The sequence below is a fragment of the Macaca mulatta genome, chromosome 1 (genome assembly GCF_049350105.2).
Source record: "Macaca mulatta isolate MMU2019108-1 chromosome 1, T2T-MMU8v2.0, whole genome shotgun sequence".
Classification (NCBI taxonomy): Eukaryota; Metazoa; Chordata; class Mammalia; order Primates; family Cercopithecidae; genus Macaca; species Macaca mulatta.
Window position 1 is genome coordinate 146,582,220 of NC_133406.1, and position 27,627 is coordinate 146,609,846.

General features: G+C 44.8%; 1 protein-coding gene across 2 annotated transcripts in view; it reads left to right on the plus strand.

Moving 5' to 3' along the window:
• BCAR3 (BCAR3 adaptor protein, NSP family member) overlaps positions 1-27,627 on the plus strand; it is a 144,561-nt gene that overhangs the window by 13,340 nt on the left and 103,594 nt on the right. Inside the window, exons 1-2 of one of the 2 annotated variants that reach the window (XM_001103070.5) lie at positions 9,655-9,894; positions 16,581-16,908. In XM_001103070.5, the coding sequence (XP_001103070.3) occupies positions 16,592-16,908 (317 nt within the window). In that variant the 5' untranslated portion in view covers positions 9,655-9,894; positions 16,581-16,591. Of the gene's footprint in view, positions 1-9,654; positions 9,895-16,580; positions 16,909-27,627 lie in introns of those variants that run through there. The other variant, XM_077952882.1, reaches the window with a different exon arrangement.

The window sequence follows — 27,627 nt, forward strand, 5'->3', positions numbered from 1 at the left end:
GAAGTTTGCCTCCCACAGCTGTATGAAAGGTTTTGTGAGGAGGAGGTTAGGTCAGCACCAGGAGTTAGCCCCTCAAAGTGCTATTCCCTAAGCCTAGCACAGGAAAAAGAAATTTCCTCTGTACTGGGTGGGGGGATGACTGCTCGCTTGCTCCCTTGAAGGAGGGTTGTTGAGCTGGAGCAGTGCCTCTCACACAGGTCACCAGGAGGCTTGTTAAAATGTGGGTTCTGAGTCAGTGCCTTGGGGTGGGGCTGAGATTCAGCATTTATGACAAACCCTGGGCATTGGAGAGGCAGCTGCTCCACAGCCCCAGGACAGGGCTAGGACTCCAGGGTCACACCTGTGAACCTTCAGTGTGGGTTCCTGCCGTGGAGAAAATTCAAATGTATGTAGAGGCTTGACTGATTCCTGACCTGCTTGAGACCCCCACACACCCTGACCTTATGTCTGAAACTCTGTTCAAAAGTCCAAATCTCAAATATCTATGGAATGCCTAGCAAGTGCCAGGCACTGGGCTAAGTTTACCTAACCCAGCTTGCTTGCTTCTCTTAAGACTCACTGTGCCATTCCACACCACGCTCAAGCAATCAACACCAAACTCTCCCACTCACTCTGAGGAACAAGGGTTCACACTGGGAGGTGAAGCGGGCAGTGGAGACAGGGAGGCCAGTTTAGGGAGCTCCACATCCCAGCTCTGTGAACTTGGCTGGTTACTCTGCCTTTTTGTGCTTCCATTTTCTCATCTATAAAAAGGGCTTAATAACCCCCACCTCTCTGGGTTGCTGAAAGGATTAACTCAGATGATGTACGCAGAGTTCTTAGCCCTGGGCTGGTAAGCATAGCTGTTATGATTCATATTTAAGGTTGTGTTTCCTCCATCAGAACCTTTGGTGCTCTGTCCCTCTTTGCAGACACCTAGGCCAATTCTTGTGTGACTCCTTATGCTTGACTGTGTTACTATCTGGAAATTATTCTTACCATTTGGAAACCTCAGTCAACAGCACCATTAAAAGCAGTTCCAAATGGTTACCACACAAGAGGAGTGCCCCACAGCAGCTGCGTGTGCACTGGGGAGGGGAGTTCCTGTGAGGAAAGAACCAGAGAGGAAAGGGCCAACCCGACAGCCTCTTGCAGCCCTCCAGCTTGCTGTGCCAACTGCTCTTGCACTGGACACTGAGCTGTGCGGCAAGGACTTCATTCCTAATAATGCAGTGTCAGTTATAAATCATTTATTTAAAAATCAAACTGGCCAACCCTAGATTGTCTTTACCATAGCACCACTTTCACTCACTTGCATTCCAAAGAGATTTTAGAAACATTATTTAACTTTTCATCATGGCATTTTCAACCATACGCAAAAGTAGAGAGAATAGTGTAACGGACTCCAGCTTTAAGAGTTGTCCACATTTTAGCAGCAAAAGGTCTCTTGAGGGAAAGAGAACAGTGTGGGTTCATACACCTCCACCACCCACATAAGAGTGAATTGTACATATTCTTGTCTTATTGGAAAAAAGCCTGAGAACTCTGGGTCTTTCCTATCCATTTCCATTTGACTCACTGTGCCATTCCACACCATTTTTTTTTTTTTTCCTGGAGAATGGGGTAATGACCCTTACTTTGCAGGGATCGACTGAGCCTGAAAAATGGGCTGCTGGTCAGAGCCTCATACATGGACATCCTTTCCTGGGCTCTGCCTGCCCCCTCTGCTCCTGGGAGGAAAATGAGGAAGTAACAGGCACAAGCAGGAGGCTGCTGAGCTGGGAGCAAGGACCAAGGCTCCACTCTGGCCCCTCCCACCACCCACTGGCAGCCACCTGCCTGCCCAGGCCACCTGTCTCTTGCGGGGTGGATTGTGTCCTGTTTGTAGAATAACTCCTGTAAAAATAAGCACCCTAAATAGCCTAGAGAAAGGGACAGTAATCTGACGCCGGGCTGCGTGTACCCCACAGGGAAGGGGTGTGTCTGTCATACTTGCCCCTGCTTTGATTTAGCTCTGAAGTGCAGGGGAGACCATTTTCCTCACTCAGCAACAGCAGCCTGTGAAGTAATGGGAGGCTGTCCCCGCTGTGGGACCATTACCACTATCATTTCTATAATGCTTTCCTTCTGAGAGGCTGAAGTCACCACTTCCCAACCCTGATAGCCCCACACTGGCTCAGGAAGTGGGTGTTGTGGAAAGAGGATGGGATGTGGAATTAGAACGTCTCACTTTCAGTCCTGGCTCTGCTATGTAATTTGCTTAGTGGCCTTTGGCAATCCCTGAGGCTCCATATTCTCCTCCTGAGTATAATGATATTTTACCCCAGAATGACTCTAAAACTCATACACATATTATTAATCTTATTGGCTTAATTGGACTGGGTTTAGGCAAAACTGTGAAACAGTAGTGTTAATTTAGCATTTTCTACTTTTTCAGTCAGATTCCCCCTTTTTCCCAAGTTCCCCCTTTCCACTTACCCTTGAAGCACCCAATAATGTCAGGCAGCCTGTCAAGAAAATGGCCTAGAAAACTAATATACATTAAAGGGCTAGTAGTTTAATCTTAATAGTTAAAATAGTCTACATTTATCAAGTGCTCACTAAGTGCCTGGCACTAAACATATTTTCTGGAGTTTTCACAACAGCATCATGAGGTACGTAACTATTATCCTCATCTTTCATATGAGAAAACTGATCTAGAAGTCAGACACTTGCTAGGAACTGCACAGCTAATTTGCAAAATCTGGGATTTAAATGCAGATGTGTCCGATTCTAAAAACAGTGTTATTTGTTTATTTAATCTTTTGGAGGCACTGAACCCTAGTGATTAAGAGCACAAAGTCTGAACCAGATGGCCTGGGTTCAGAGCTCAGTTCCTTCACATATTGCTATATGACCTGGGCAAGGACCATGCCCTCATCTGTAAAAGGGGAAAAGAACAGTGCCACCTCATAAGATTATTGTCAAAATCAAATGAGTTAATGTATGTAGGGCTCTTAGAATAGTACGAGGCACATAGTAAGCACTATGTAAATTATAAAACAAAATAAAAGCAATCAGTGATAATCAGAAAAAAGCTCAGTTTAGAACCACATGAAAGAAAAGGAGCATCCCTTTGTGCTCACCAGTCAACTTCACTTCTCAGTTTGATGGGAGGAAGTTCTTCAAGATGTTTGTACATAATCCCACACAAATGCACACAATTACAGACGTCTGTTATTTGCACATGAAAAGGGCAACTTGTATTTTTCACCTAACATTTTATCACAGCTGTCTTGCTGTCAGTACCTATGGAATTACTTCATTCTTATCAGCTGCAGAGTGCATGCCAGGTATAGATGTGCTGTAATTAAATCATTCCTCTACAGATTATCTGTAAATGATGCTGCCATGAGCATTTTAGGTTGTTTATCTTAATATGTACAGGAGAGTGAAGCCCTGGAAGGCTGACTTTGCTCTCAGAGATTGAGTTGGTACATCTAAGGAAGTCAGGTTTTTCTCTCAGTCTGGCTCCTTTTGTATAGAGGAGCTGTTGAAGCATAAATGCTTTCTGTTCCCTGCATTTCCCTCAACTATCTGCATTCCTCCTGTGCTAGAACGAGGTGCACAGCTCATCATCACCACCCACCCCCAACCCTGGGGTAGCCCAAAGCATCTAAATGAAGCCCTTTCCGGTCATAACTCAAGAAGGCAGTCAGGTGGCCATTGCCACCAGGTTTTACACACATTTGTTTCCTTTCTCTTCATTTCCATAATCAAGCTCCCTGCCTCCCTACAACTCCTCCCTCTCCTTTATTTCTACAGGCATCTCTAAAATCAACAGTCTGTCCCCAGCACTTTTTTTTTTTTTTTTTTTTTTGAGATGTAGTTTTGCTCTTCTTGCCTAGGCTGGAATGCAATGGTGCGATCTTGGCTCACTGCAACCTCCGTCTCCCAGGTTCAAGTGATTCTCCTGCCTCAGCCTCCTGAGTAGCTGGGACTACAGACACATGCCACCACACCCGGCTAATTTTTGTATGTTTTTTTTTTTAGTATATGTGCTGCCAAAGCCAGCACTAATTTTTGTATTTTTAGTAGAGGCAGATTTCACCATGTTGGCCAGGCTAGTCTCGAACCCCTGACCTCACGTGATCCACTGGCCTCGACCTCCCCGACCTCCCAAAGTGCTGGGATTATAGGCGTCAGTCACTGTGCCCAGCCCCCAACACTTTTAATCTCTGCCTTCTCTGTGTTCCCACAGCACTGGGAGCTCTGCTGCAGCCCATCCTTCACTCACTCCAGATCCATGCCATGTTCCCTGGTGGGATGAAAGTCCTGGTAATGTGGTTACCTTCATACCTCCCAGGGCTAGTGATGGTTTCCATATGGTAGATGCTCAATGAATTTTTAAAACTTTGTTTATATTTTTAAAATATGTTTTTGAATTTGTTTTTAAGTAACATTTTACATGATAAAAATAATATATGCTGGCCAGGCATGGTAGCTCACACTTGTAATCCCAGCACTTTGGGAGGCCAAGGTGGGCAGATCACCTGAGGTCAGGAGTTTGAGAGCAGCCTGGCCAACATGGTGAAACCCTGTCTCTACTAAAAATACAAAACAAAAAATAAAACAAACAAAACCAAGCCAGGTGTGGTGGCATACGCCTGTAATCCCAGCTATTCAGGAGGCTGAGGCAGGAGAATTGCTTGAACCCAGAAGATGGAGGCTGCAGGGAGCTGTGATGGCTCCACTGCACTCCAGCCTGGCCGAAAGAGTGAGAGTCTGTCTCAAAAATAAATAAATAAATAAATAAATAAATAAATAAATAAATAAATAAAAAATAAACAAACATACATACATATGGCTGGGCGCGGTGGCTCATGCCTGTAATCCCAGCACTTTGGGAGGCTGAGGCAAGCGGATCACGAGGTCAGGAGACCAAGACCATCCTGGCTAACATGGTGAAACCCCGCCTTTACTAAAAATACAAAAAATTAGCCAGGCGTGGTGGCGGGTGCCTGTAGTCCCAGTTACTTGGGAAGCTGAGGCAGGAGAATGGCGTGAACCCAGGAGATGGAGCTTGCAGTGAGCCGAGATCACACCACTGCACTCCAGCCTGGGCGACAGAGCGAGACTCCATCTCAAAAAATAAAAATAAAAAAAAACCCATACACACACACACACACACACACTTACTGTAAGGAAAAACTGCAAAGGAAAGCTGTGTAAATAAGGAAATTAAATCATCTGGAATTCCTATCCAGAGATGTTCTGATGTATTTCTTTGAATTGTTGAATTAAGAAGCTAATTAGTGAAAAAAAAAAAAAGGCTAGTAATTAGACTGAGGATGTAAATGGGAAACAGGGTCCAGAGTTTGGTGATAAGAGTAAGTCTTGAAATGGGTGGTTCAAATATAGACAATCAGGTTGAGGTGTACTTTGTATAGAAAATGAGCCTGTGTTGTCAAGAAGTTCATCTTTTTTTCACTCTGTCACTATTTATTCAATAGTATTTACTGAGGATTAGTAAGCCATAGTCCTCAGACAATGATTTCTCTGGCCAACGTGATAGTAAGTATGCAGCTATCACACAGGCCTTTTGGAAGCTGAGTTGACTTCCCCGCCTAGTAGACTGGACACCAAGTTCATGGCTAGCTCTTCAGGGGTAGGCACCTAGGGGGTAAGGCTTCTGAAATTATTGCAGAATTTTGCCTCTCTGGTTCATATCAGTGTGGCCAGCTCTTTGTATCAGTAGTTATGATATATTAACTTCAGGGAATTCTCAATCTTTCTTTCTGCAATTGTTTAAGTTCAGCTTTTCTGATTGGTGTTCCTTGGTGATAGTTTAAGCACTTGTTATTCCTTACCTGTTACTGTTAGGGCTTGGCAAAGCAAGAACTTTAGGGATTGTTCCTTGTTAAAGTGCAGTTCATCTAATGCATACCCCAGCTGCCTGTTAACTAGTGTGTTATGGGATGGGACTCAACCGATTACTTTGTGGCAGGAAGGGATCAACTCCAGGTGGAGTGCTCCCTGACAAAGCCTCTTGTGCTTCTCAGAAGTCATTATTATGTTGTCCGTTCATGTGTCTCTTTGGCAAAGGAACCCAGGGTTTCGATATTTAAAAATTTAAGTGTGGCTGGGCATGATAGCTCACGCCTGTAATCTCAGCACTTTGGGAGGCTGGGGTGGGTGGATCATTTGAGGTCAGGAGTTCAAGACCAGCCTGGCCAACATGGCGAAACCCCATCTCTACAAAAATACAAAAATTAGCCTGGCATTGTGGCAATTGCCTGTAGTTCCAGCTACTTGGGAGGCTAAGGCGGGAGAATCCTTTGAACCCAGGAGGTGGAGTTTGCAATTAGCTGAGATCATGCCACTGCACTCCAGCCTGGGTGACGGAGCGAGACTCCATCTCAAAAAAATAAATAAATAAAAATAAAATAAAAGTTTAAGTGAAGCCTGGTTGTGGACTTGAAGAAATTTGAATTCTAAAATTGTTTATAGCATGACTAACATCCAGGGGATTATATTTATTTAGCCTATGGGGAGCTTTATGATGTAATTTAAAGGTGAAAAGCCAAAGGAGTTCATTCATTCAATAAGTACTGAGTGCCAGGCCCCAAACTAAGAACAAAACAAACAAATATAGATCTTAGAGTCTATAGAGCAACAGGTATTCAACAGCAATAACAGAAATGAATAATTACCAGCTGTGACAAATTCCAGGTAGGAGAGGGTGCTGTAAGGCACATATAACTGGGAAACCTGACCTATGCTGGGTGTCAGGGAAGGTTTCCTAGGGAATAGAACACCTGGTTATTTAGTTTGTGGTACCTGAGTCTTCTCACCAGTAAAATAGGGATACTACCCTCTTTGACTCACAGAGACACTATAGCAAGAGTGGTCATGGACAAGAATGAGCTCTGAAAAATGCTCAGTGTGCCTAAAACTGAGTTTGTCCCTCCAGCCAAAGGCAGCTGTTCTCTAGCTTTGACATCTGTCACCAAGCCAGGCAGTTACTCAGGCAATCTGACTGAAGACCTTTGATCATTCTCCTCTACTCTGTCCAGCAGCAGGGGTCAGACAGACTTGGGTTAGCTTTGGTTCTGCCATTTAAATGTCATTTGAACTTGAGTAAGTTTCTTAATTGGTAAAGTCACTTTTCTTATTTGTGAAATGGGGCAAGTATCGGTTCATGGCTTAAAGCTTGTAAAGCACTTAGCATAGTAGTTGGCATGTAGTTACTTCCAAACCAAGTATAGCAAATGTTGCTGTAATTGTTATCATTGCTAATTATTAACTTTTTTTTTTGTAATGGGGGCTCACTGTATTGCCCAGGCTGGAGTGCAGTGGCTATGCACAGGCTCAATCAGCACACTCAGCCTCAAGTTCCTGGCTCAAGTGATCGTCTGCCTCAGCCTCCCAAGTAGCTGGTACTACAGGCATGCACCACAGTGCCTCGAGCTAATTAATTACTCTTGTCAATTATTTCTTTGTAATAACTTTTACCTCTATTCCCACCAGCTTAGAGAAAGCCCTTGTCATTTGGCAAGAAGTGATTCCATAGCCTTCTGATCAGTGCCCCCAACTTGGCTCTCACTTCTCTAATTAATTCTACTTGCTTCCAAAAATAACAGCATTTTGCATATGTCACAGCTTTTAATATTATCACTGAAAAAACATTTGAAGCTTATAGCACAAAGAGCTAAACTTCCTAATATGGAAAGAAGTCCTAGATAATTGATAAGAAAAAGACCTACAAATGTGTAGAAAAACAGACATACAAATTCCAAAAAAGAAAAAAAAAAAGTCTACTAAACATGAAAAGATAAGCAGCCTCATTTATTATAAAAGAAATGTAAATTAAAATTACACTAAAATTCATATTTTACTTATCAAGTTGACAAAAATTGAAGGTGTTACTAATAATACCTTCTGGCCAAGCTGTGGAGAAATAGGCATTTTCTTACATTGCTGGGGAGTAGAAATTGGTACAATCCTTATAGAAGGCAATTTGGCATTATTTGTCAAAATTACAAAGGCATATACCCTCAGACTCAGCAATTTTACCTCAGGAAATTTATTTTACAGAATACTTGCACATTGTATTTATTGCCGTATGGTTTGTAACAAGAAAGAACTGGAAACAAGCTAAATGTCTGGTAAATTATGGTTCATCTCTTCAAATAAATGCTATGCAAAAAAGAATGAAGAGAGTCCCTCTGTACTAATACAGGAAAATCTCCAAGATGTATTAAGTGGTTTTTAAAAAGCAAGGTGTAGAACAATGGGTACAGTATGTTACTTTTTGTGTAGGGAGGGGGTAATAATACACTCATGCGTGCACACACACACACATAGAAACTCTGGTAGGCACATACAATATTAATAGCAATACTTATCTCTAGTGGGAGGGGGTCTGGGTAGATGGGAGACAGAGGTAAGAGGGGAACTTTTCACTGGATACCTTATATAGTTTTAGCTTGTGAACCGTACTGCAATGGTTCTGTAAACACTACCTAGTCAAAAAATTATATTTAAATTACTCCCACTATTAAACCATTAACATATTGAGCATCTACTGTGTGCCAGGCCTAGGGGATACAAATGTGAATGTGGTTGTGGTTTGATGGAAAGATCCACTGAGCTTAAAATACCTGATTTAGGTCGGGCATAGTGGCTCACGCCTGTAATCCCAGCACTTTGGGAGGCCAAGGTGGGTGGATCACCTGAGGTCAGGAGTTGGAGACCAGCCTGACCAACATGGTGAACCCCTGTCTCTACTAAAAATACAAAAATTAGCCGGGCGTGGTGGCATGCGCCTGTAATCCCAGTTACTTCGGAGGCTGAAGCAGGAGAATCGCTTGAACCCAGGAGGCGGAGGTTGCAGTGAGCCGAAATCACGCCATTGCTCAACAGCTTGGGCAACAAGACCGAAACTCCGTCTCAAAAAAAAAAAAAAAAAAAATCTATCTGGAATTGATTGGGGATGGGGGGATTCAGTTAATCCAGCATCATTTACTGGAAAGACAGAGCCAATCTGACCCCCAATACAGCACAGCAGCACCTGACATAAATCAAGTGACCACATATTGTAAATCTGTTTTCAGACTTTATTCCATTGGTCAGTTTGTCCATCCTTCTACTATTTCTATGACTTATAATGGGTGTTGATATAAGATAGTGTTAAGTCTTTTCCAGTGGGCTCCGATTTTTCACCCTACCAAACCATCTAGTGCTGAAGTGCCACTGCCAACTCGCGCTTTGCTTTCAATACGTCCATGCGAGTGCGATTGATTTGCCTGTTTCCGTGGCTGGTTCATTTGTGGTTACCTGGGTCTTTGTCTCATTAAAGCCCTTCACACTGAAAGCCAGCCAGGTGTCTGCAGACGAGCAAAGCAGATCTGTTGGGTAATTAAATAACGCGGGGCAGGGGGAGGAGTGGATTCGACGAGGTTGTCTCTGGAGAGAGCTTCAGAAAGGAAGTGATCGAGCTATACTTGAGGACTGGCTCCTTGGGGAGATACGAAGAGAGCCAAACTCTAAAATCCGGGCAGAGGGAGGGCCTGGCGAGGTCACCGAATGTAAATGTCTCGGGGGGTTCCGCAAGGCAGCGCGAATCGGCTCGCCGGGGTGGGGCCGCGGAGCGGCAAATCACCAGTTGAGGGCCAGAGCGCGCGCCGCCAGCTCAGAGCTGCGCCTGCTGCTGGCCGGGCAGGGGACGGGACGGCGGCTGGAGCCGGGGCTGCGGGGCGCACGGGCTAGACGCGCGCGGGCTTCTCAACGGGCACGCCCCGCGGACTATGAGCGTCCCCTGCTCCGGGAGCAGCCGCGGCGCGGGCGGTGCGAGGCCAGCCGAGCGGCGCCTTTGAGCCCCAGCGGGAGGTCCAGAGATCCCGAGAGCCCGAGTGCCCAGCGCCGCGCCGGGAGGTGAGTCTCCGCCGCGCGCCCAGCGTCCTCGGGGTGCTGTTCCTCCCGGGGCGCCTGGGCCTCCCCCGCCCCTGTGAGGACACGCTAGGAAGTTTGTTGGAGAAAGTTAGGCTCTGGGGAGCCGGCGCTTGTTGGTCCCCACCCACCCCCGCCAGCGGATTTGGCGTTGGGGGCGGGGGTGACTGAAGTGGGGCCGGGGCTTGCGCTCTCCCGGCTCTCCGAGCGCGCTGCGACTCCCGGGACGTGGCCCACGGCGGGGAGCGCTCAGCCATTGGCAGCCAGACGTCTTGCTCGGCGGCACTCGAGCGGCATCTTCCCGGGCGCTGGCCTCGTCCGACCCCCTGCCCGTCGGGGCTGCTCTGCCGGACACCCCGTCCCGTCCCTCCCGGCCCCTCTCCGCAGAAGCCGGCCGGGTCGGGGAGATGCGAGGGCCCAGAGCGCTCCGCTGGAAGCCCAAGGCTCCGAGGAGGCGAGTTTCTCTGTTAATCTCTTGGGAAGTTTGCAAAGAAAGCGAAGGAGCCTGCCCTGTGACTGTTGACAACATCTCCCTCCCTCTCTCCCTTTGTTGAGAAAGAATGAATAGTTGGTTGTGTCGCTCCCTCTGCGTCGCGGTGGGGAGGGGGAGGGAAGGCAAAGGAAGGGAGGGACGGTGGGAAGGAGGTTCCGATAGATCGTACGGCCCATCTCTCCTTACCCACTTGGGCCGCTGAGGGCGCCGCCGCTTTAAAACGGTGTAATCAGGTGTAGACACTCGTCCGGGAGGAGGTTGAGCGGACTCCGAAGCATCTGGCAAGGCGGCGTGTTGCGTGGGGCGGGTCATGGTTGGGGTTTCTGGGGTGGAGAACTCGTGTTGGCGTTAACTCGCTTGAAGCAAGGTGCAAAGGAGAAAAACCATTTTCCTAACCTCATGTCTGTTTTCGCTTAAAGCTGTTAGCTGAGATGGAAAGTAGAGCCGTGCATTCAGATTCTTTTAAACCTTGACTTTATCTCCCAAGGCTACACAGACCTCCCCAAGGAAAGTACATTGGCCGAGGGAAGGTCAGTTTGGAAGCTGATAGCCTCCCTTGTGTTGCCTGGGACTGAGTTGAGATCCTGGGGGCTGCGGGAGGCCTCAGTGCTGGGGGTGGGGCCCAGCTCAACACAGGCCCAAGTGGGAAGGGGCTACCCAGATAACAACGGGGAAGCCCACAGGCAAAGCGCTTGTCTGCGAGCGTGCCAGCGGGTATTGAGGGTAACGTAAATACCTTGCCAAGCCAGGAGCTCCCACACCACCCCAACTCCAACTTTCTCTAAACTGCTGTTGAGAAGGCTGACGTTTCCAGGATGACTAACTAAGGTCTAAATCTCCTGTTCACAAAGAAAGAACTGCTTGTCAAATGGATGCTAATCTTCAGAACCTTATCGGGTAAATCCTGTACTGTTGCTCGAAATACGATCCATGGAGGAATTATTCATACTTGAATCATTTGGCTAGACTTCATAAGTTTACTTCAAAAATAAAGGGATACTCTTAATTCCTAAACCCAAGCAAAACTTCATTTTAAGTGGATGAGCATTTTAAGTGAATATGTGTGGTTGTTCCATCTCCTCTCTCCATCTGACTCTCCAGAAAAGATATAAAACTACAGATCCAAGTTGTAAATTCTCTGTCATGGGGCAGCCGAGACGGTTACATTTCCAGAGTTTAAAATATAATGAAAAGTTCTTAAAGCCCACATCAGATAACCATTATGAGTTAAACTTGAAAATATCCCGTTTCAGAAATAAAAGAGTAAAATCCAAACAAGTGGGCTGCTTATCTCTGCCTCAGCTTGCAAGATCATCAGTTTCTCTGAGACGTCATTGTAAAGCAAGTGAGTTGGGCCTCAGTTCACAAGCATTTCAAAACCCAGCGACTGACCAGGCCCAGGAAGGCAGCACATATGGTAGAGTTTGTCAGGCTTGCTCTTGTTCCTGATGGTCACATGAGTCTCAGATTTTCATATCAAGATGCAGAGTCTTTGACTTTTGTATATTTCAAACTGTGGCATTAGACTGAGTCAGGACGTTGTGTCTGTTTTCCTGCATAGTAGAGAGAAGTTAGATGGCCAGAGTCTCACTTAGGCTTTATTCTAAAGACTGCATGTAGGCTCACTTGGTTTGCCTGTACGTGTGTCTGTGTCCATGTCCTACTTGGCTTCGTGTGTTTGTATCTATTGTTCTAGGTTAAAACGTTTCCCTCCCCATCCTTCCCAGTTGCAGTCTTCATTTGTGAACTCTGAGTTACTTCCTTTGTGAACTCTCAGTATAACAGAGATACAGTGACTCTTATCTGACAAGATAGATAAGAGCAGCTCCTGCCCTGCTTAGAGGGGACCTGCTATTTACTAAGTACTTGCAGTATTTCTAGAACTTTGTATACACAATCACTTTTAATTTTTACAACAATCTTATGAAATAGCTGTTAAGTCATTTTTTAAAATGAGAAACAGAGAGGTTGAGTAACTTGTCCCAGGCCATACAGCTAGTAAGTCAGTGGCAGAGTAGAGACTTGAACGTGTAGATACCTGCCTCCAAAGCCTAGGTTCTGAGTCATACCATTTTATTTTTTAAGAAGTATATAATGACATAAGAAGTATATAATGACTAGGGACATTGAGACAGAAACATTTCCAAGTGGAGAAAACATGGGAACCAGAGACTGGAGACTTGGGTTTAGTCTCCATCCACCACTTGTTCCTACAGCAAGACTTTTGCATTTGCCAGATCCCCTGCCTGGAACCCCCCTTCAGACCTTTTTTTGACTGGTTCCTTCTCTTCCCTTTTTTCAGGTCTCATGTCATTGTTACCTTTTCAGAGAGGCCTTCCAGTCCACCCTAATGTAAAGTAGCCCTCCACCCCCATAGTCATCTTTTGTCAGTTCATCCTGTTTTATGTTCTTTAGCCTGCTTACAACTTGGATGTTACCTCATTTTCTTGTTTATATAGGTTGGATTCCTCCATAAGAGCAAGACCTTGTCTAATTTATTATGCCCTTAGCCTTGGTACACCTTGAGCCCACAGAGAATATATATCAAATGAACATTTATTTCCCTTATCTAGAAAAATGAACTGGGAATTACCAGTACTTATGGTCATTACTTTTTGTCTAATAATATTCTTCCTCCAGAATATTATTAGCTTCATGAGAACAGACCACTTCTGTCTTGTTTAATGCTGTCCCCAACACCTAGCACAGTGCCAGCCATAAAGGAGACCCTCTGTAAATGTATGTGTTGAAGAATGAATGTTTGTATTGATTGAATGATACCCCTTCATCATCATTGAATTCTGTTTTGCAGGTAAACAATTATGACTGAATTGCTGTGTACCAAAGAGACTCACTAATCCAGTGGTTCTCAATCCCGGCTTCACATTGGTCAATACTGGAGACTGATGCTAATGTCCCACCCACAGAGATTCTCATTTCATTGTTCTGGGCTGAGACTTGGGCATCAGGATTTTAAAAGCTTCCCAGAGGATTCTTATGTGCAGCCAGGTTGAGAACCAATGGTTTATGTTTTTATAATAGAACTCATTCCTTGCTTTGGTCCTTATAGGCTTGAAAAAGCCAGGGTGAGAGAGAGCAGGGATATAATTCATGGGTATTGTATGATTCCTGACAGTTTAAGAGGTACTTTCACAGCTGTTATCACCTCTGATAATAACAAGTTAAGGGATCTACTCTCTGGTTTAAATATTCCCTTTATGTTGATGATTCCTAAAAATCTCCATCTGCCCCCACTTCTAATTGTGCATACCAGTATCTAACCTCCTCTTAGACTAAATTGCTTATACCTCACATGCAGCAGCTCCAGTGCTGCGCTTGGTTCCTGCAGGGGTCCCCTTCTGAAGCTACTCAGCATGTTACAGCATCGCACCACCTCCTGTGGCTGTAGGCTTCTTCCTTCCAGCCAGATGCCTCAAGCTCTGATGTCTCATCACTCTCTCCTTCCTCTCCCTTTACCCAAATGCTGTCCCAGGTCAGACTTCTTCATTGTTCCTCCATGGGTTTCACCATCAGCCTCAGTAACCTCTCTGCCTCCTTTTTCTCTCCCCTCCAGAACAACCAGAGTCACCAACTTGGGTACTGACTGGGTTCTGTCCTTCCCTGCCAGATCTTCCCTAGCACTTACAGTCAAGTCCAGACACCTTGGCAAGGCCTTCAAGACTCCATGGTCTGGTCCTAACCTAAGTCGTTTCTTGGAAATGCTTCTCAGCTTCACTCGAGCCACAGCACACAACTTGGAGTGTCCTGAGCCTGTGGGGACACTTCCATGCCTTTATGCATCTGCCATTATAGCATCCCCCGGGGAGGCTTTTCCCTACACGTTAACTTTTCAAAATGCTTTGTCTCTATTGTTGCCCTCTCTGAGCCTTCTCAAGTCCTTTTGTCAAAATTAATTGTTCCTTTCAGCATAAGGGTCTCTACGAATTATTCTCTCTTAGAGTTCATAGTCAGGTATTGGGTCTTAGGTATCTTTGTTTCTCCAGGTGTCTTGTATGAAATAGGCACTTAAATGTTGGTTGAATTGAAGGTAAGAAGGGGAAGTATTAGCATCCTCTGTTATTGGAGAATAAATTGAGGTGTTGGTAACTTGAAGGACATTTTAGAACACTTTAGGGCAATCTGGAAGTCTAAATAGATGTTGGAGAAGCAGAGAGGAACAGGCTGCCAAAGGCACTGGTGCTAGGGCGACTTTTGCCCATCATGCTATCTCGGAAATAGATTTGATCAGCAGCATGGCCCTATGCACATGAAGAAGTTCTGTAGAGTGCTGCAGGCCTCCCCACAAGGTTCTTGGAAATGACCCAGTCCTGTCTGTGAAGAAGGAAGGTGCTGATAGCTTGAACAGGCGAGAATTCACAACGGTGGGGTGTGTGTGTGTAGGGTGGAAGAATCCTAGTCGGTTTACGTCACTTGTGTTCAGGCAGGGTGGCTAGGGAGTTTGGTTTCCTTTCTAATATGGACGGTTAGCATTGAGCAAGTGCTGACAGTGTGCCAGGTACTGGCCAGAGCTGGGAGGGGCTGCACAGGACTCTGTCCTATTGTTCTGCACCTACTGTGAGCAGGCCTTCTGTGTGGTACTAGTTAGACGCGGAGCAGGCAAGCCCCAGAATTATTGGATTTGACAATGAACCGAGGACAGGGTTAGGATTGTAGACCTTTAATAAAGATGCTCCTTCCATCTCACTCCCAGCACTTCTGTGCTTCTGCCTATCTTATGTGGAAGCAGTGGGACGTGTGTTTTGTTGTATACACACATACAAACACGTGTGTTTTCTTTACACACTCTAATGTCATTGTCGCTGCTCCACTTCTGTCAGCTTGTGGAGGGTTGCGTTCTTCTTGGTTGTCTTCAAGCCACGTCCCAAGTCCACAGTTCCTTTGTAGAACTGACTGTGCAGTAGTGCTATTAAGTGAGAATTTTCACTCGAAGCTCTTGCATGAATAATGCAGTGGAAAGGGTGGTCTGCAAGGAAAGAGGGCTGCAGGACTGGAGAACAGACTAAGGGGCAGCTCTCCTCACCAGCCCAGGGGAAGGGCTGTGTGTTGGGCTTGGCCACCCTGCAGTGCTGTCCAGACCAGAGTCTGATATCATGACTATTGTAAGACAGATCCTGGAGCCTCTGTCTCCAGGAGCCAGCCCTCATTTTTCTTTCTTTCGCCTCCTATTTCTTTTCCTCTGTATATTGGCCTTAAAAATGTGTTATATAATTTGTCTTAGGCCAAAACCGTAGTTTGCTTTGGAGCTGGAGGCACTGACTCTGCTTAAGGTAAATGCTTCTATTCATGGTCCTAGCTAGGAGCGAGTGTCGGGGCTACTTGCTGCAGACAGCCTCATGTGCCATTCTCCTTTCTCTTTCCATGTCTCCTTTGCCCCCCACCCCCACCATTTTTTTTCTTTTCTTCTTCCCTTTTCCTGTCTATTCTTTCCTGACTGTACAGGCACCCATGGGCATTACCTAACCCTGCTGGGGGCAAGCAGATCCTGACCCCTCTGGGGGGCCATGTACATGCAGCGCCCACCTCAGTGGCTTTCCTTTGCAGCTAAGCCTGCTGGTGTATGGCAGAATTGCCCACCTCCTGACCCCTGACCCTAGCCCGTGTTCACTAAGTAGAGTGCATTGATTGATTTATAAACACTGGGTCTTTGCCAGAAAAATTCGGTCCCGTCATCCTGGGTAGCACAACTGAGGACTGGTTCGGCACTGAAGACAATTCTAGCGGCTAAAGAATTTCAGTAATCCCTGCTTGTTCTTATCATTTACACTGCTGTGAAAATATGTGAGCTAATTAACAGTTTATAATATTTTCTTTCATACATTTATTACTGCAACTGTGAGTCCTCCCTTAATCACCTTTGTTTTGCTAGTTGTGCTTTTCCATCAGTCACCTGAAATAATAAAATGGCTTATATGCCACTAACAACTCTGAAAGTGTTTGCCCTCTTGGTTTTGCTGCCAACCCAGGAACATTTCATGAGGAAGATAAGTAAACTTCCCATTCTTATTAGACTCCACTAGTGATGCATTAAATGTTGATCTGTTAATGGTCTGTGAATATTTCATTTTATGTGGCATATTTCCATTTCCTTTTGTAAGTAGGAAGTCAGTTCTTGTGACTCTCGAAGATTTATATCTTCACTCTTTTCTTTCCCCCTTAGAGTTGAGAATTATGGCTGCAGGAAAATTTGCAAGCCTTCCCAGGAACATGCCGGTGAATCACCAGTTCCCCCTGGCCTCGTCCATGGACCTTCTGAGCAGCAAGTCCCCTCTCACTGAGCATCGCCCAGATGCCTATCAAGATGTGTCTATACACGGCACCCTTCCACGGAAGAAAAAAGGTCCTCCTCCCATAAGGTCCTGTGATGACTTCAGTCACATGGGCACCCTCCCCCACTCCAAATCCCCACGGCAGAACTCACCTGTGACCCAGGACAGCATCCAGGAGAGCCCATGGCAGGACCGGCACTGCGAAACCTTCACCTTCAGGTAACTTCTGTGATTTCACTAGTGAAGATGATTTGTCTTAAAGTGCTTTTTAAAAGGTTTTTATGGCTGGGTGTGGTGGCTCACACCTATAATCCCAGCACTTTGGGAGGCTTAGATGGGTGGATCACAAGGTTAGGAGTTCAAGACCAGAGCAACATGGTAAAACTCTGTCTCTACTAAAAATTTAAAAAGTAGCCAGGCGTGGTGGCGTGTGCCTGTAATCCCAGCTACTCAGGAGGCTGAGGCAGAAGAATCACTTGAACCCAGGAGGCAGAGGTTGCAGTGAGCCGAGATCACTCCACTGCACTCCAGCCTGGGCAACGGAGCGAGACTCCGAAGTTTTTATTAGGAAAAATGTCAAACATACACAAAGTTGAGCGAATAATTTAATTAACTCCCATGAACCTGTCACCCGGCTCCAACAGTTACCAGCTCAGGGCCAGTCCTGTTTTGTCTGTACTCTCACCTACTTCCCTCATCTGGTATTATTTTGAAGCAAATCTCAGATTTAATATTATTTTATCTGTAAATATTTTGGTATGTTCCTTTCAAAGATAAGGACTCTTATGTTAAAAACTATATAACCACAATGTAAAAAACTATAACACCTAAATAAAAATTAGCCACTTCTTAACATTATGTAATATTTGAGGGTATTTAAAAATCCAACTTCCTCTATTAAGTCCCTTAAAAGAAAGCCCAAGTACTTTCTTTTTATCATAGCATCAGATTCTGAACCATGTGCATCCACTTCTGTAGAGATGCCAGGATGTCTATAAATTAGGCCCCATATCTCCTTATATTTAGTTGTCAGCAAGCTGAAATAAAATTTTATATGGATGCACCATCAGGTCAGCTTCAGAATACTTTAGGACAAGAATTGATTTTTCCCTCTCTGTGACAGAGATCTGGGTAAATGAGTCTTACAGTTGTAAATGCTTTTTCTCTGGATTTGTAATGGGCCTGGCTGTGACTGGTTTCTGCCTGTTAGAGCTAGTTTGGAAACTGCACTCCTTTTCGTGTTGGGGAAGATCAGCAGCCTGTGATGCTATCTGGTAAAGAATGGGACGATTTCTTTTGTTATATCTCTTTCTGTCCAAGCTTGTCGCAAAGCCGCTTGGATCCTAGCTCATTCATTTGTTCAGTATCTGTATATGGAGCACCTATATTAGAGTGTGTTGATTTTATAAGCCCCAGGGCTTACCAGGAAAATTCTTCTTAGTCCTTCTGATTATCTTAAATGAAGGGCTGGTCCAGCATTGAAGACATTCTAGCAGCGAAATTATTGCACAATCGGTTCTTGCCCTTTTATAGGGTGGTGGAAATATGTGAACTAACAGGGTAGCAGTGGAGCATCTGAAGCAGTGTCTTCCCAGAGTTTACATTCTAGTGAGCGAATTAGGTAGTATGTGCAAATAAATAAGACAATTGCAGATTATCCCAAATGCTGTAGAGGAAATGGAGTGATACGCTGGAGATTTATTGGAGGTGGTACGTTTTTGGTAGGATAAACAGGTTTCTGAGATGATATTTAAGCTCAGATTTGCATAATGAGGGAAAGCAACCATGGGCCTTCCAGGCTGTTGCAGGCATAGGGAAGTCAAATGCAGAGAACTGGAGGTGAGAGCACGTTTGGCATGTTTCAAAACCCCAGAAGGAACCGGAATGGCCTGTGGCTGGACTGCAGCACCTTGAGAGGAGAACAGTGTAGGTGTTGGTACAAAGCTAGGTGAACAAGAGTTCAGAATTATTCTCAGTTCCATAATTACGGTAGTACAAGAAGAAAATAAGTGGAGGCCCAGATAATCTCCATAGAAACCACTAGAGAGCCCTGAACTGCTTCTGACACCAGATTGGGACATTCCTTGGGGTATCCTGGGGGTTAGAAGGTCCTGGACCCCGCTCCACAAAATCTAGGTGGGTGACCTCCCAGCTCAGAGAGCTGGCAGGCAGCCACTGCTGGAATGGGTGAACATGGAGGTGCATACCTGTGCACAGGATTGTTAATATCGCCTCATTGGCATGTAAGGCACGTAAGGGGCAAGAATGCAGGAGGTGAGCAGCAAAGACAGGTAACTTGGCCTGTTAAAGATGAGCACAGATGCCAGGCTGCATGATGTGGAGTCAGAACCAACTGTTAGCTGGCTTACGGTGGACCGCTTTTCATTTATTAACTTAAACTGCCCTGAGCTAGGTGTCTACCGTGTACTAGACACAGACAGTTTATAGACTTACTCCTTGAAGTTCTGAGGCCCTGGCTAGGTGCCAGCTCTTACAAAGGGAAACTCCACGCTAGGGGGGTGGGTGGGGAGGCGGTAGTAATGGAGTCACCCTTCCTATCTTGGGGAAGTTCTTGGTAAACACCCAAGGTCCAAGCTGTCAAGCTGCCAAGAGCGTAAAGCTTTTTGATTTGAAAACTGACTTGGACTGAGGTCGTATTTCTGTAAAAGATCTTATCGGAGGATGGGCGCAGGTCCTGAGTTTGTAGTCCAGGCTGTGGAAGACTTAACAAGCACTCCTGGTTTAGGGTTTGTTTATGATTGAGAGCTATATTAATCCAAATTCACATCTTTTTTTCTTAGCTGAAAATATCTTATTGTTAAAGATGAATACAGGAAGTAACAAATGCATATCCCTCAAAAATTGTGCTGAGAAGATGCATGGTTCTCTGTCAAAGGGTCATAAAGTCCTACCCCGCTCTGTACGACTATTAATGTATTTGTTTTTCTAACACATTAAAGAAAAATCTCCTGAGGTGTTCTTAATTTTGAGAAGTTCAAAATACCTTATATTCTTTTTTTTGTGAAGTATTCTTAATGAGATTATAAGCTGCCTCAATTCCTTTTTGAAACCAGCCATGATATAAACAAAGTTTTTGCGTATGAAAAGCTAGGACCAAGCAGCCTGAATGAAAATCCAAGGCTCTAGAGAGGGAGGTTTTGCCAAAGGTGCCACAGCAGAAATACAGTGAGAGAAACCGAACTTCTCATTCAGCTCTTCCAGTTGAAAGGAGCTGCAAAACACCAACCATTCACTCCAGCTCAGTCACCTCTTTCTCTCTTTTCGTAGTGAATTCAGGGGTTAATTTGAGTTGACAGTGACTTGCCCAGATGTCAGCTCTGAAAACATTGCATCTCATCATGTTGGGTATTGGCCTGATGTGTATTGGCATGAAGATAGTGGGCCACCTTGGATGTCTCCTGCCTCCCCTATCTCACTCAGAGGGAGGCCCTCCAGATAAGCACCTCTTTGTCTTGTGAAGTACTCTGTTGCAAGTTTGCTCTTTTCCAAAAAATTATGTTTAGCTTGTTAATCATTTAAAAGTCAGCTTTATAGGCCGAGCGTGGTGGCTCACGCCTGTAATCCCAGCACTTTGGGCAGCTGAGGTGGGCAGATCATGAGGTCAGGAGTTCGAGACCAGCCTGGCCAACATGATGAAACCCCCTCTCTACTAAAAATACAAAAAAATTAGCCAGGCATGTTGGCGTGCGCCTGTAATCCCAGCTACTTAGGAGGCTGAGGCAAGAGAATCGCTTGAACCCGGGAGGTGGAGGTTGCAGTGAGCCGAGATCATGCCTCTGCACTCTGCCTTGGGTAACAGAGCGAGACTCTGTTTCAAAAAAAAAAAAGTCACCTTTATTATAATTGAATATTCATTGAACATACATCCTATCGGAGGCCCAAGACAAAGCAGAGGAAGTCCCTTCTTTGACCTTAAAACTTGCGTGATTAAGCTGTCATGTCTACATGTGTCATTTCCTCCATTATTCTTCCATTATTAATTATCCTAATAATTATTAATAAACATAATTATCCTAATATTATCAATTGTTATCGCCTACATTTTATAGTTTTCAGATAGCTTAAGGGATATGTTCATAAACTACCTTGTTTGAACATTGTAACCCTGTGTGAGAGACATAGCAGATTTCATTATGAATATTGTTATCACCATCATCAGTATCATCATTTAGAGTTGAGGAAATGGGTCCAGGGATGTTGAGGCACCTAAGATCATACCTTAATGGATCACTGAGCTAGGATTAGAACCCAGAAAGTATTATAGGGCCTTCCCCAGACAGTGTGTTCCATAGCCTCCCAAGAATGTTGGCACCAGCTGTGGGCATCCTCTGAGCTATCTTCTTGCACAGGGATCAGTACCCTGCTTGTATTCAGCGCCTTGGACACCTACTTTGGGGAGAATGGAGCCTTGCCTGCCGAGAGCCAGGCAGAAGGCAGGCCTGGAAGGGGGAGTTGGTCTTCTCTTTTGGTGACTGTTATCTCTTGGCTTTGTTGTTGTCTTGGCTGCCCTTGGATGTACTTGTGGTTTTGAAAGGTGGCCAAAGCCAGAAGCCAGGGAGCTCTTAAACCTGCTGCTTGATGTCACAGAAGGAGCCTTTGTTCTGCAAGCAGACCCAGGTTTCTCTGAGAGGTCTGCAGATAGGATTTCCTCTTGACATTCACATCGTTCAGCTGATATCCCCTTGATTCATTTATCTTCAAGGATGAATTAGTATTATTATTTATTTTTATATTTTTCCATAAGTTATTGGGATACAGGTGGTATTTGGTTACATGAGTAAGTTCTTCAGTGGTGATTTGTGAGATTTTGGTTCATCCATCATCCAAGCAGTATACACTGCACCCTATTTGTAGTCTTTTATCCCTCGCTGCCTCCCACTCTTCCCCCCAAGTCCCCAAAGTCTATTGTATCATTCTTATGCCTTTGCATCTCATAGCTTAGCTCCCACATATCTGTGAGAACATACAATGTTTGGTTTTCCATTCCTGAGTCACTTCACTTAGAATAATAGTCTCCAATCTCATTCAGGTCACTGTAAATGCTGTCAATTCATTCTCAAGGATGAATTTGTATTCAAATCTGGAACCTTCCTTGGACTGAGAGGAGACTGGTTCCTGTTGTCGGGATGTCTGTGTTGCTAGGATAGCTGAGGGATCAGTGCTTGGAGACCATTCAGGTCTTTTTCTTGCTTGTGGGTACGTGGAGGCACACATTCCTCGGAACAGCTGTGAGTGCCTAATTCCTTCTGCCTCTTGTGCTGTGGGAGCATGTGGTGGGACAATGTGGTGTTTCATTAGTTTGCATGAGTGGAACTGACTGACTCGTCACAAGTGTTTTAACTGACAGTGGCCAGAAAGTCTGCAGAATTATCCCTAGTTAAAATGAGCGGTACATTTTCCCAGGCAGTAACTAACCTACCCTGTCACAGTGTCAGATCTTCAATGTTGAAACAAAGATGTAAGGTCCAGGATCTATGCAGCTTTTTCATCTAAAACACTGATTTAAAGCCCTAACTCTGGACTGTCAATGCCCTCATCTGAAAAATGGTTTTAGTTATTCTTCTTCAGTACCACTGATTTCTGTAACTACTGCCTTCTCCTTAACAAAGCAAGATGTTCCCTCAGACACTCAAATACACCAGCCTTTAGCTCAGGGTTAATCAGAAGGATGTATGATGTGAAGGTCCACATGCAAACATCTGCAATTTATTTATACCCAGCATGTCTGCTGTCTGCAAATTGGAAGCTTTATTGTGTACTTTTTGGAGAAAAAAATTGGATTTGGAGTTTAAAAAAAATACTGGGCCAGGCATGATGGCTCCTGCCTGTATTCCCAGCACTTTGGCAGGCCGAGGCAGATGAATCACCTGAGGTCAGGAGTTTGAGACCAGCCTGGCCAACATGGTGAAACCCTGTCTCTACTAACAATACAAAAATTAGTTGGCCATAATGGCACATGCCTGTAATCCCAGCTACTGGGGAGGCTGAGGCAGGAGAATCACTTGAACTCGGGAGGCGGAGATTGCAGTGAGTCGAGATCACATCACTGCTCTCCAACCTGGATGACGAGAGTGGAACTCCGTCTAAAAAAAAAAAAAAAAAACTTTTACTAGATTAATAGATTCTATTTAGTAGACGGTATACTTACTGAGTGAGCATAGTGACAATGGCTTTTTAACAGCCCAAGTTCAAGAATGTTTCTGGAAAATAAGAGTCCATGGGTTGAATTGATGTTTTTATAAGTTTAAAGTTGGGTTTTACTAACATTTTGAAATACCCCTTGGTGTTTGAATGCAGCTGTTGTGAATAGTTTAGTGAATTCCAAGGAATGGTGAATGTCCTGGCCCCTGGTGGCCCCTGGTGTGCTGAGGTCAGGAGCAGCTGGGTCAGAGGTGAGCTCAGCCCCTGCATCTTGCGCTGCTCCTGGGTTGAAGAAGTCCAGAGTGTGGAAAGTGCCTGCAGATCTACCAGCTGTCTGGTGGTTGTCCTAAATCCTCTACTGACAAGGATGATTTGAATCTAAATGCCAGGATCTACGCATTCTCAGCTGTTCTGGGGGAAAAAATTTTTTTTAACAGATTGCAAACCACAACCAAGAAAATGATCAGAGAATTACACAATGCAGTCCTTGTTGAGTGGAGCTGCGTAACATCTCCTCTGGACTGCCCCTTCCTCACTCCCACCCCAGGACAGACCTGTTTTAAATCATGTTTTTTTCAGGTCACCAGCATGCTATTTGGGAAAGATCAGGTATTTTAGTCTTCTGGGTTTTTCACGTCCCTCAATATATGTTAAAACACCTTGTAAACAGAAAGTGCTATGCAGTTACAAATTATTACTCATATTCTTATCACATGTGGATTTGCGAGCCAGCCTAGCCTGGCTAGAATACACAAGCTGGAGAAGTCTTAGTTGTAAGCTAAAGGAGTAGTTGCTGTGGTTGATTGGAAGGAGACTGTCCTCAGGGGGACTGGACTAGGTGGCCAGACCTGCCTGAGCCACATGGCTGATACGACCTCAAGTCATGCTTCGGAATGGTGTCACTATCCAGTCTGTCCCCAAGAGGCTAGCCGTGGGATTGGATGTAGAATTTCAAGCTCTCTTCTTAGAGGCCCCAAAGACAAGCATATAGGGCCTTGCTTGAAGGATTGTGCTGTTATTTATGAGTTAGAGAGGTCTGAGAAACCTTCCTTAGTTGCCCCAGCTTTTATGCAGTGTGATCTGTCTGTAGTTCCAGTTTTCCTGTGAATATAATCGCTAAATATAAAATAACTCCTTTTGTGAAGAGAAGAAAAAACACAGGACAGATAATCCAGAGGTTTCAGTTCAGATCCTTGTTTTTGCCACTTATTAGATGTGTGAACTCTATAGCAGGTTCTAAACCATAAAATGGGAGTGTAAATAACCCGTCCGAGGAGTGCTGTGTAGGTTTACTACTCACTAAATATGAAGGCTCCACAGAACGTCAGAGCTCTGACTTTCACACTTGAGCCTGGTACACCGTACTGGGAGTCTGCTTGAGCAGGTCCCATGCCTGCTTCTAGCTCCCACCTGGTCACCAGCAGTTTCTTCTCCTGCTCAGCTCTGCTGGGACGCCTGGCTCAAAGCCACTGAGGCCTTTTCCGGGACATCGATGTAGCCATGGCTATCAAAGAAAGCCACTAGTGACCTTGACTCTGATTCCAGCAGCCTGACATGGTAGCTTTGTGACCTTGGATAAATTATTTTATCTTTCTGAGTCTCCATGTCCTCAAAGGGTGACTCTAAGGATCAGATACAATCTCATGTGAGGGTGCCTAACACAGCTCCTGGCATGGAGGACGCTCAGACTGATTGGTTTCCTTCCTTCCTTCCTTCCTCTTGGAAGGCTAGAGCTGGGAGGTGCCTAAGCCTTTGGTGTAACCTGAGATCACGTTCAATGACAGCAGCATGTGTGGGAGAAAGTTTCTCACATGTTGATGGAGTCTGGCTGGAATCCCTCTATCTGAGCCTGCCCTACAGCAATGAGTCTTGGCCAACACTCAGTTTATAGGTATAACAACCACGCAGTGCTCTAAAATATCAGCATACCATTGTACTGATACAATACACAAAACAGAGCCTGTCTTCAGTGAATGGGGCCCCCAGCCCTTGCCTGATTGTTCTTGTACTTAATATCAGTGTCTTTGCTGTTTATTCTTCCATGCATATTTATTAGCTTGTTTTATGCCAGGCATTGTGCTAGGTGCCAGATACCTAGTGAAGCACAAAATAGATGTAGCCCCTGTCCTTAGGGAGTTCTCAGTTTAGGGGCCATTCAGGCAAATGCATCATTAAGTGCATAACTACAAAATGAGGAGGAACAAGGAAGATACAACATCAGAGGACCCCAAGTTACTTAGACTGGTCGAGAGAAGGCCTCTCTGGCATGGGAATTTGAAGATTTAATATAAAAAGAGAATGTATTTCAGTAATAATTTTTACGTAACCATGTTGAAATGATAATGTTTTTGAAATAGTTAAATAAAAGATTAAAATTAACTTCACCTATTTTTTAAATTGACTACCAGAAAATTTAAAATTACCCATGTGGCTCACGTTGTGTTTTTATTGGATAGCACTGGTCTAGATTTAGGTAAGGAGGTCAGATTTTCTCTGTAGGGCGAAAGAAAATCTAACTTTAAAGGATTTTAAGCAAGAGAATGGCATGATCATTTTTAGAAGATTGCTTTGTCTCCTTGTAGAGAATGATTGATGGAGAAGAGCATGAGGAGGGAAGGCAGGACGTGGTTGTAAAAGTACAGGGAGCAGGTGAGGGTCTGCACTAGGGTGGTGGTAGAGGAGAGAAGTCTGTGGATTTGAGATATAGTTTGCAGGTACAGTCTGCCGTATCTGCTGAGGTTTGGATCTGGTGGCGTAAGGGAGAGGTATAGTCAAGCATGGCTCAGGCAGCTGAGTATATAGGATAGGGTATTCGCTGAGATAAAGAAGCTTGGAAGAGGATCAAGGCTTTATTTGTTTGGTTGATGGCATTTTCTTAGGGAAGGGGGTTATGGTAGATTGCTGAGAATCAGGACTTCTGTTTGGGGCTTGCTAAGTTTGAGATGCATGCATGTCTAAGTGGAGGTGTTAAACAGACAGGCGGTTGGAATTATGAACCTGGAGCTCTGCAAAAAGGTCTGATCTAAAAGGTATAAAGTTAGGAGTCTGCACAGAAGTGAAATTAAAGCCATAGAAATGGATGCCATCGTCAAAGGAGAGATCTAGAGCTCTGTGTATAGAGTAAAGGGAAGGAACCCTAAGAACGACCTCAAAGGAATCCCAACACAGTTCATTCCAGGGAGTCAGAAGAGGAGGCTGAGTGCAGAGAAATGAGATAGGATATGGATAGGTAGGATCTGGATAGGGTTGGTGTTCAAAAGAAGATTTTTTTTTTTTAGATGATAAACAAAATTCAATAGGAGACAATCTTGCCATTTAAACTAAAACAAAGCACATTTTATCCACTACTTGATTTTTTAAATAAAGCAGACATGTTTCCAGGGCCACCCTCCCTGGGGTCTGTGTCAGCAGCATGGTGATTGTATTCCTATGGTTCCTTCCCAGCAGTCCTGGACATTCCCCGAGGACCCTGTAGACAGGAGGTACATGGACACTTCAGTGTCTGCCTTTGCCTGAAGGGTGATGGCTGCTTTTCCAAGGTTGAGGTGGGTGGCCACGTTGAGGATGGGTGTCTGCCCTGGAAGACAGGTTAAGGGGGTATGTTCTTTATCTGGTAGGCAGAAACCCTTCCTCTTAGAGGCTTGATGACATTATTTCAAAACCATAGCATTTTTATTCTTTCTCTGGATTAGTTAGAAAAAGACTTTACAAACACACTCTTTCAGAAGCCAGTAGGGAATGGGTGGGGGTGGGGTAGATGGGACTAGTGGGATTGGAGGAAGGGCAGATAGATAGCAGCCAAACAAAGCATCTGCTTTTATCAAAAGTGCTGTGTTTGGGCTTAGACAGACTGAAGCCTCATGATTTACTGATGCCAGATCCTCTATGCCTGCCAAGAGACATACTGGCCTTGATACGGTTTTTCTTGTTCTTACCCTATTCAATTTGACCGACTGCTGCCAAGTTAAAATTTCAACAGTGGCTTTTAGCTTCATGCTGTCACTAGAATTCTGCTGAGCCCAGGTTAACCCATGACTGGGTCAAGTTTTTATCAACCAGTACCACTTTGTATTAGTCTTGGATTCCTATATAGACTCACCATAGTGTAATATGCAGGATATTTAAATGATGCTGTTTTAACATGATTAGGGAAACTGCCTGAAAAAGGAGTTGAGTTGCCATTCTTTTCATGAACACATTCATCATTGCTATGTTTTCAGATAAGATAGACACTGACTCATAGAAAAGTAGGAACTGGGCCAGGCGTGGTGGCTCATGCCTGTAATCCCAGCACTTTGGGAGGCCAAGGTAGGCAGATCGCGTGAGGTCGGGAGTTCGAGACCAGCCTGACCAACATGGAGAAACCTCGTCTCTAAAAAAAATACAGAATTAGCTGGGCGTGGTGGTGCATGCCTGTAATCCCAGCTACTTGAGAGGCTGAGGCAGGAGAATCGCCTGAACCAGGAGGCAGAGGTTGCAGTGAGCCGAGATCCTGCCATTGCACTCCAGCCTGGGGCAACAAGAATGAAACTCTGTCTCAAAAAAAAAAAAAAAAAGAAGAAGAAGAAGAAAAGGAAAGTAGGAACTGGCTGTTGAAATGAAAGAACCAGGCATTTTAGAAGTAATCAGGCCTTAGAATCTCTGACAGCCAGGGAGGGAAATGTGTTCTTGTCTATAGTCTACCCCGGACTGTAAGAAAAAGGATTCCAAAAGTCGAGGGGCATGATAAACACGATCCTATGGCCTCAGATTTCAAAAGAGAAACACAGTTCAGGA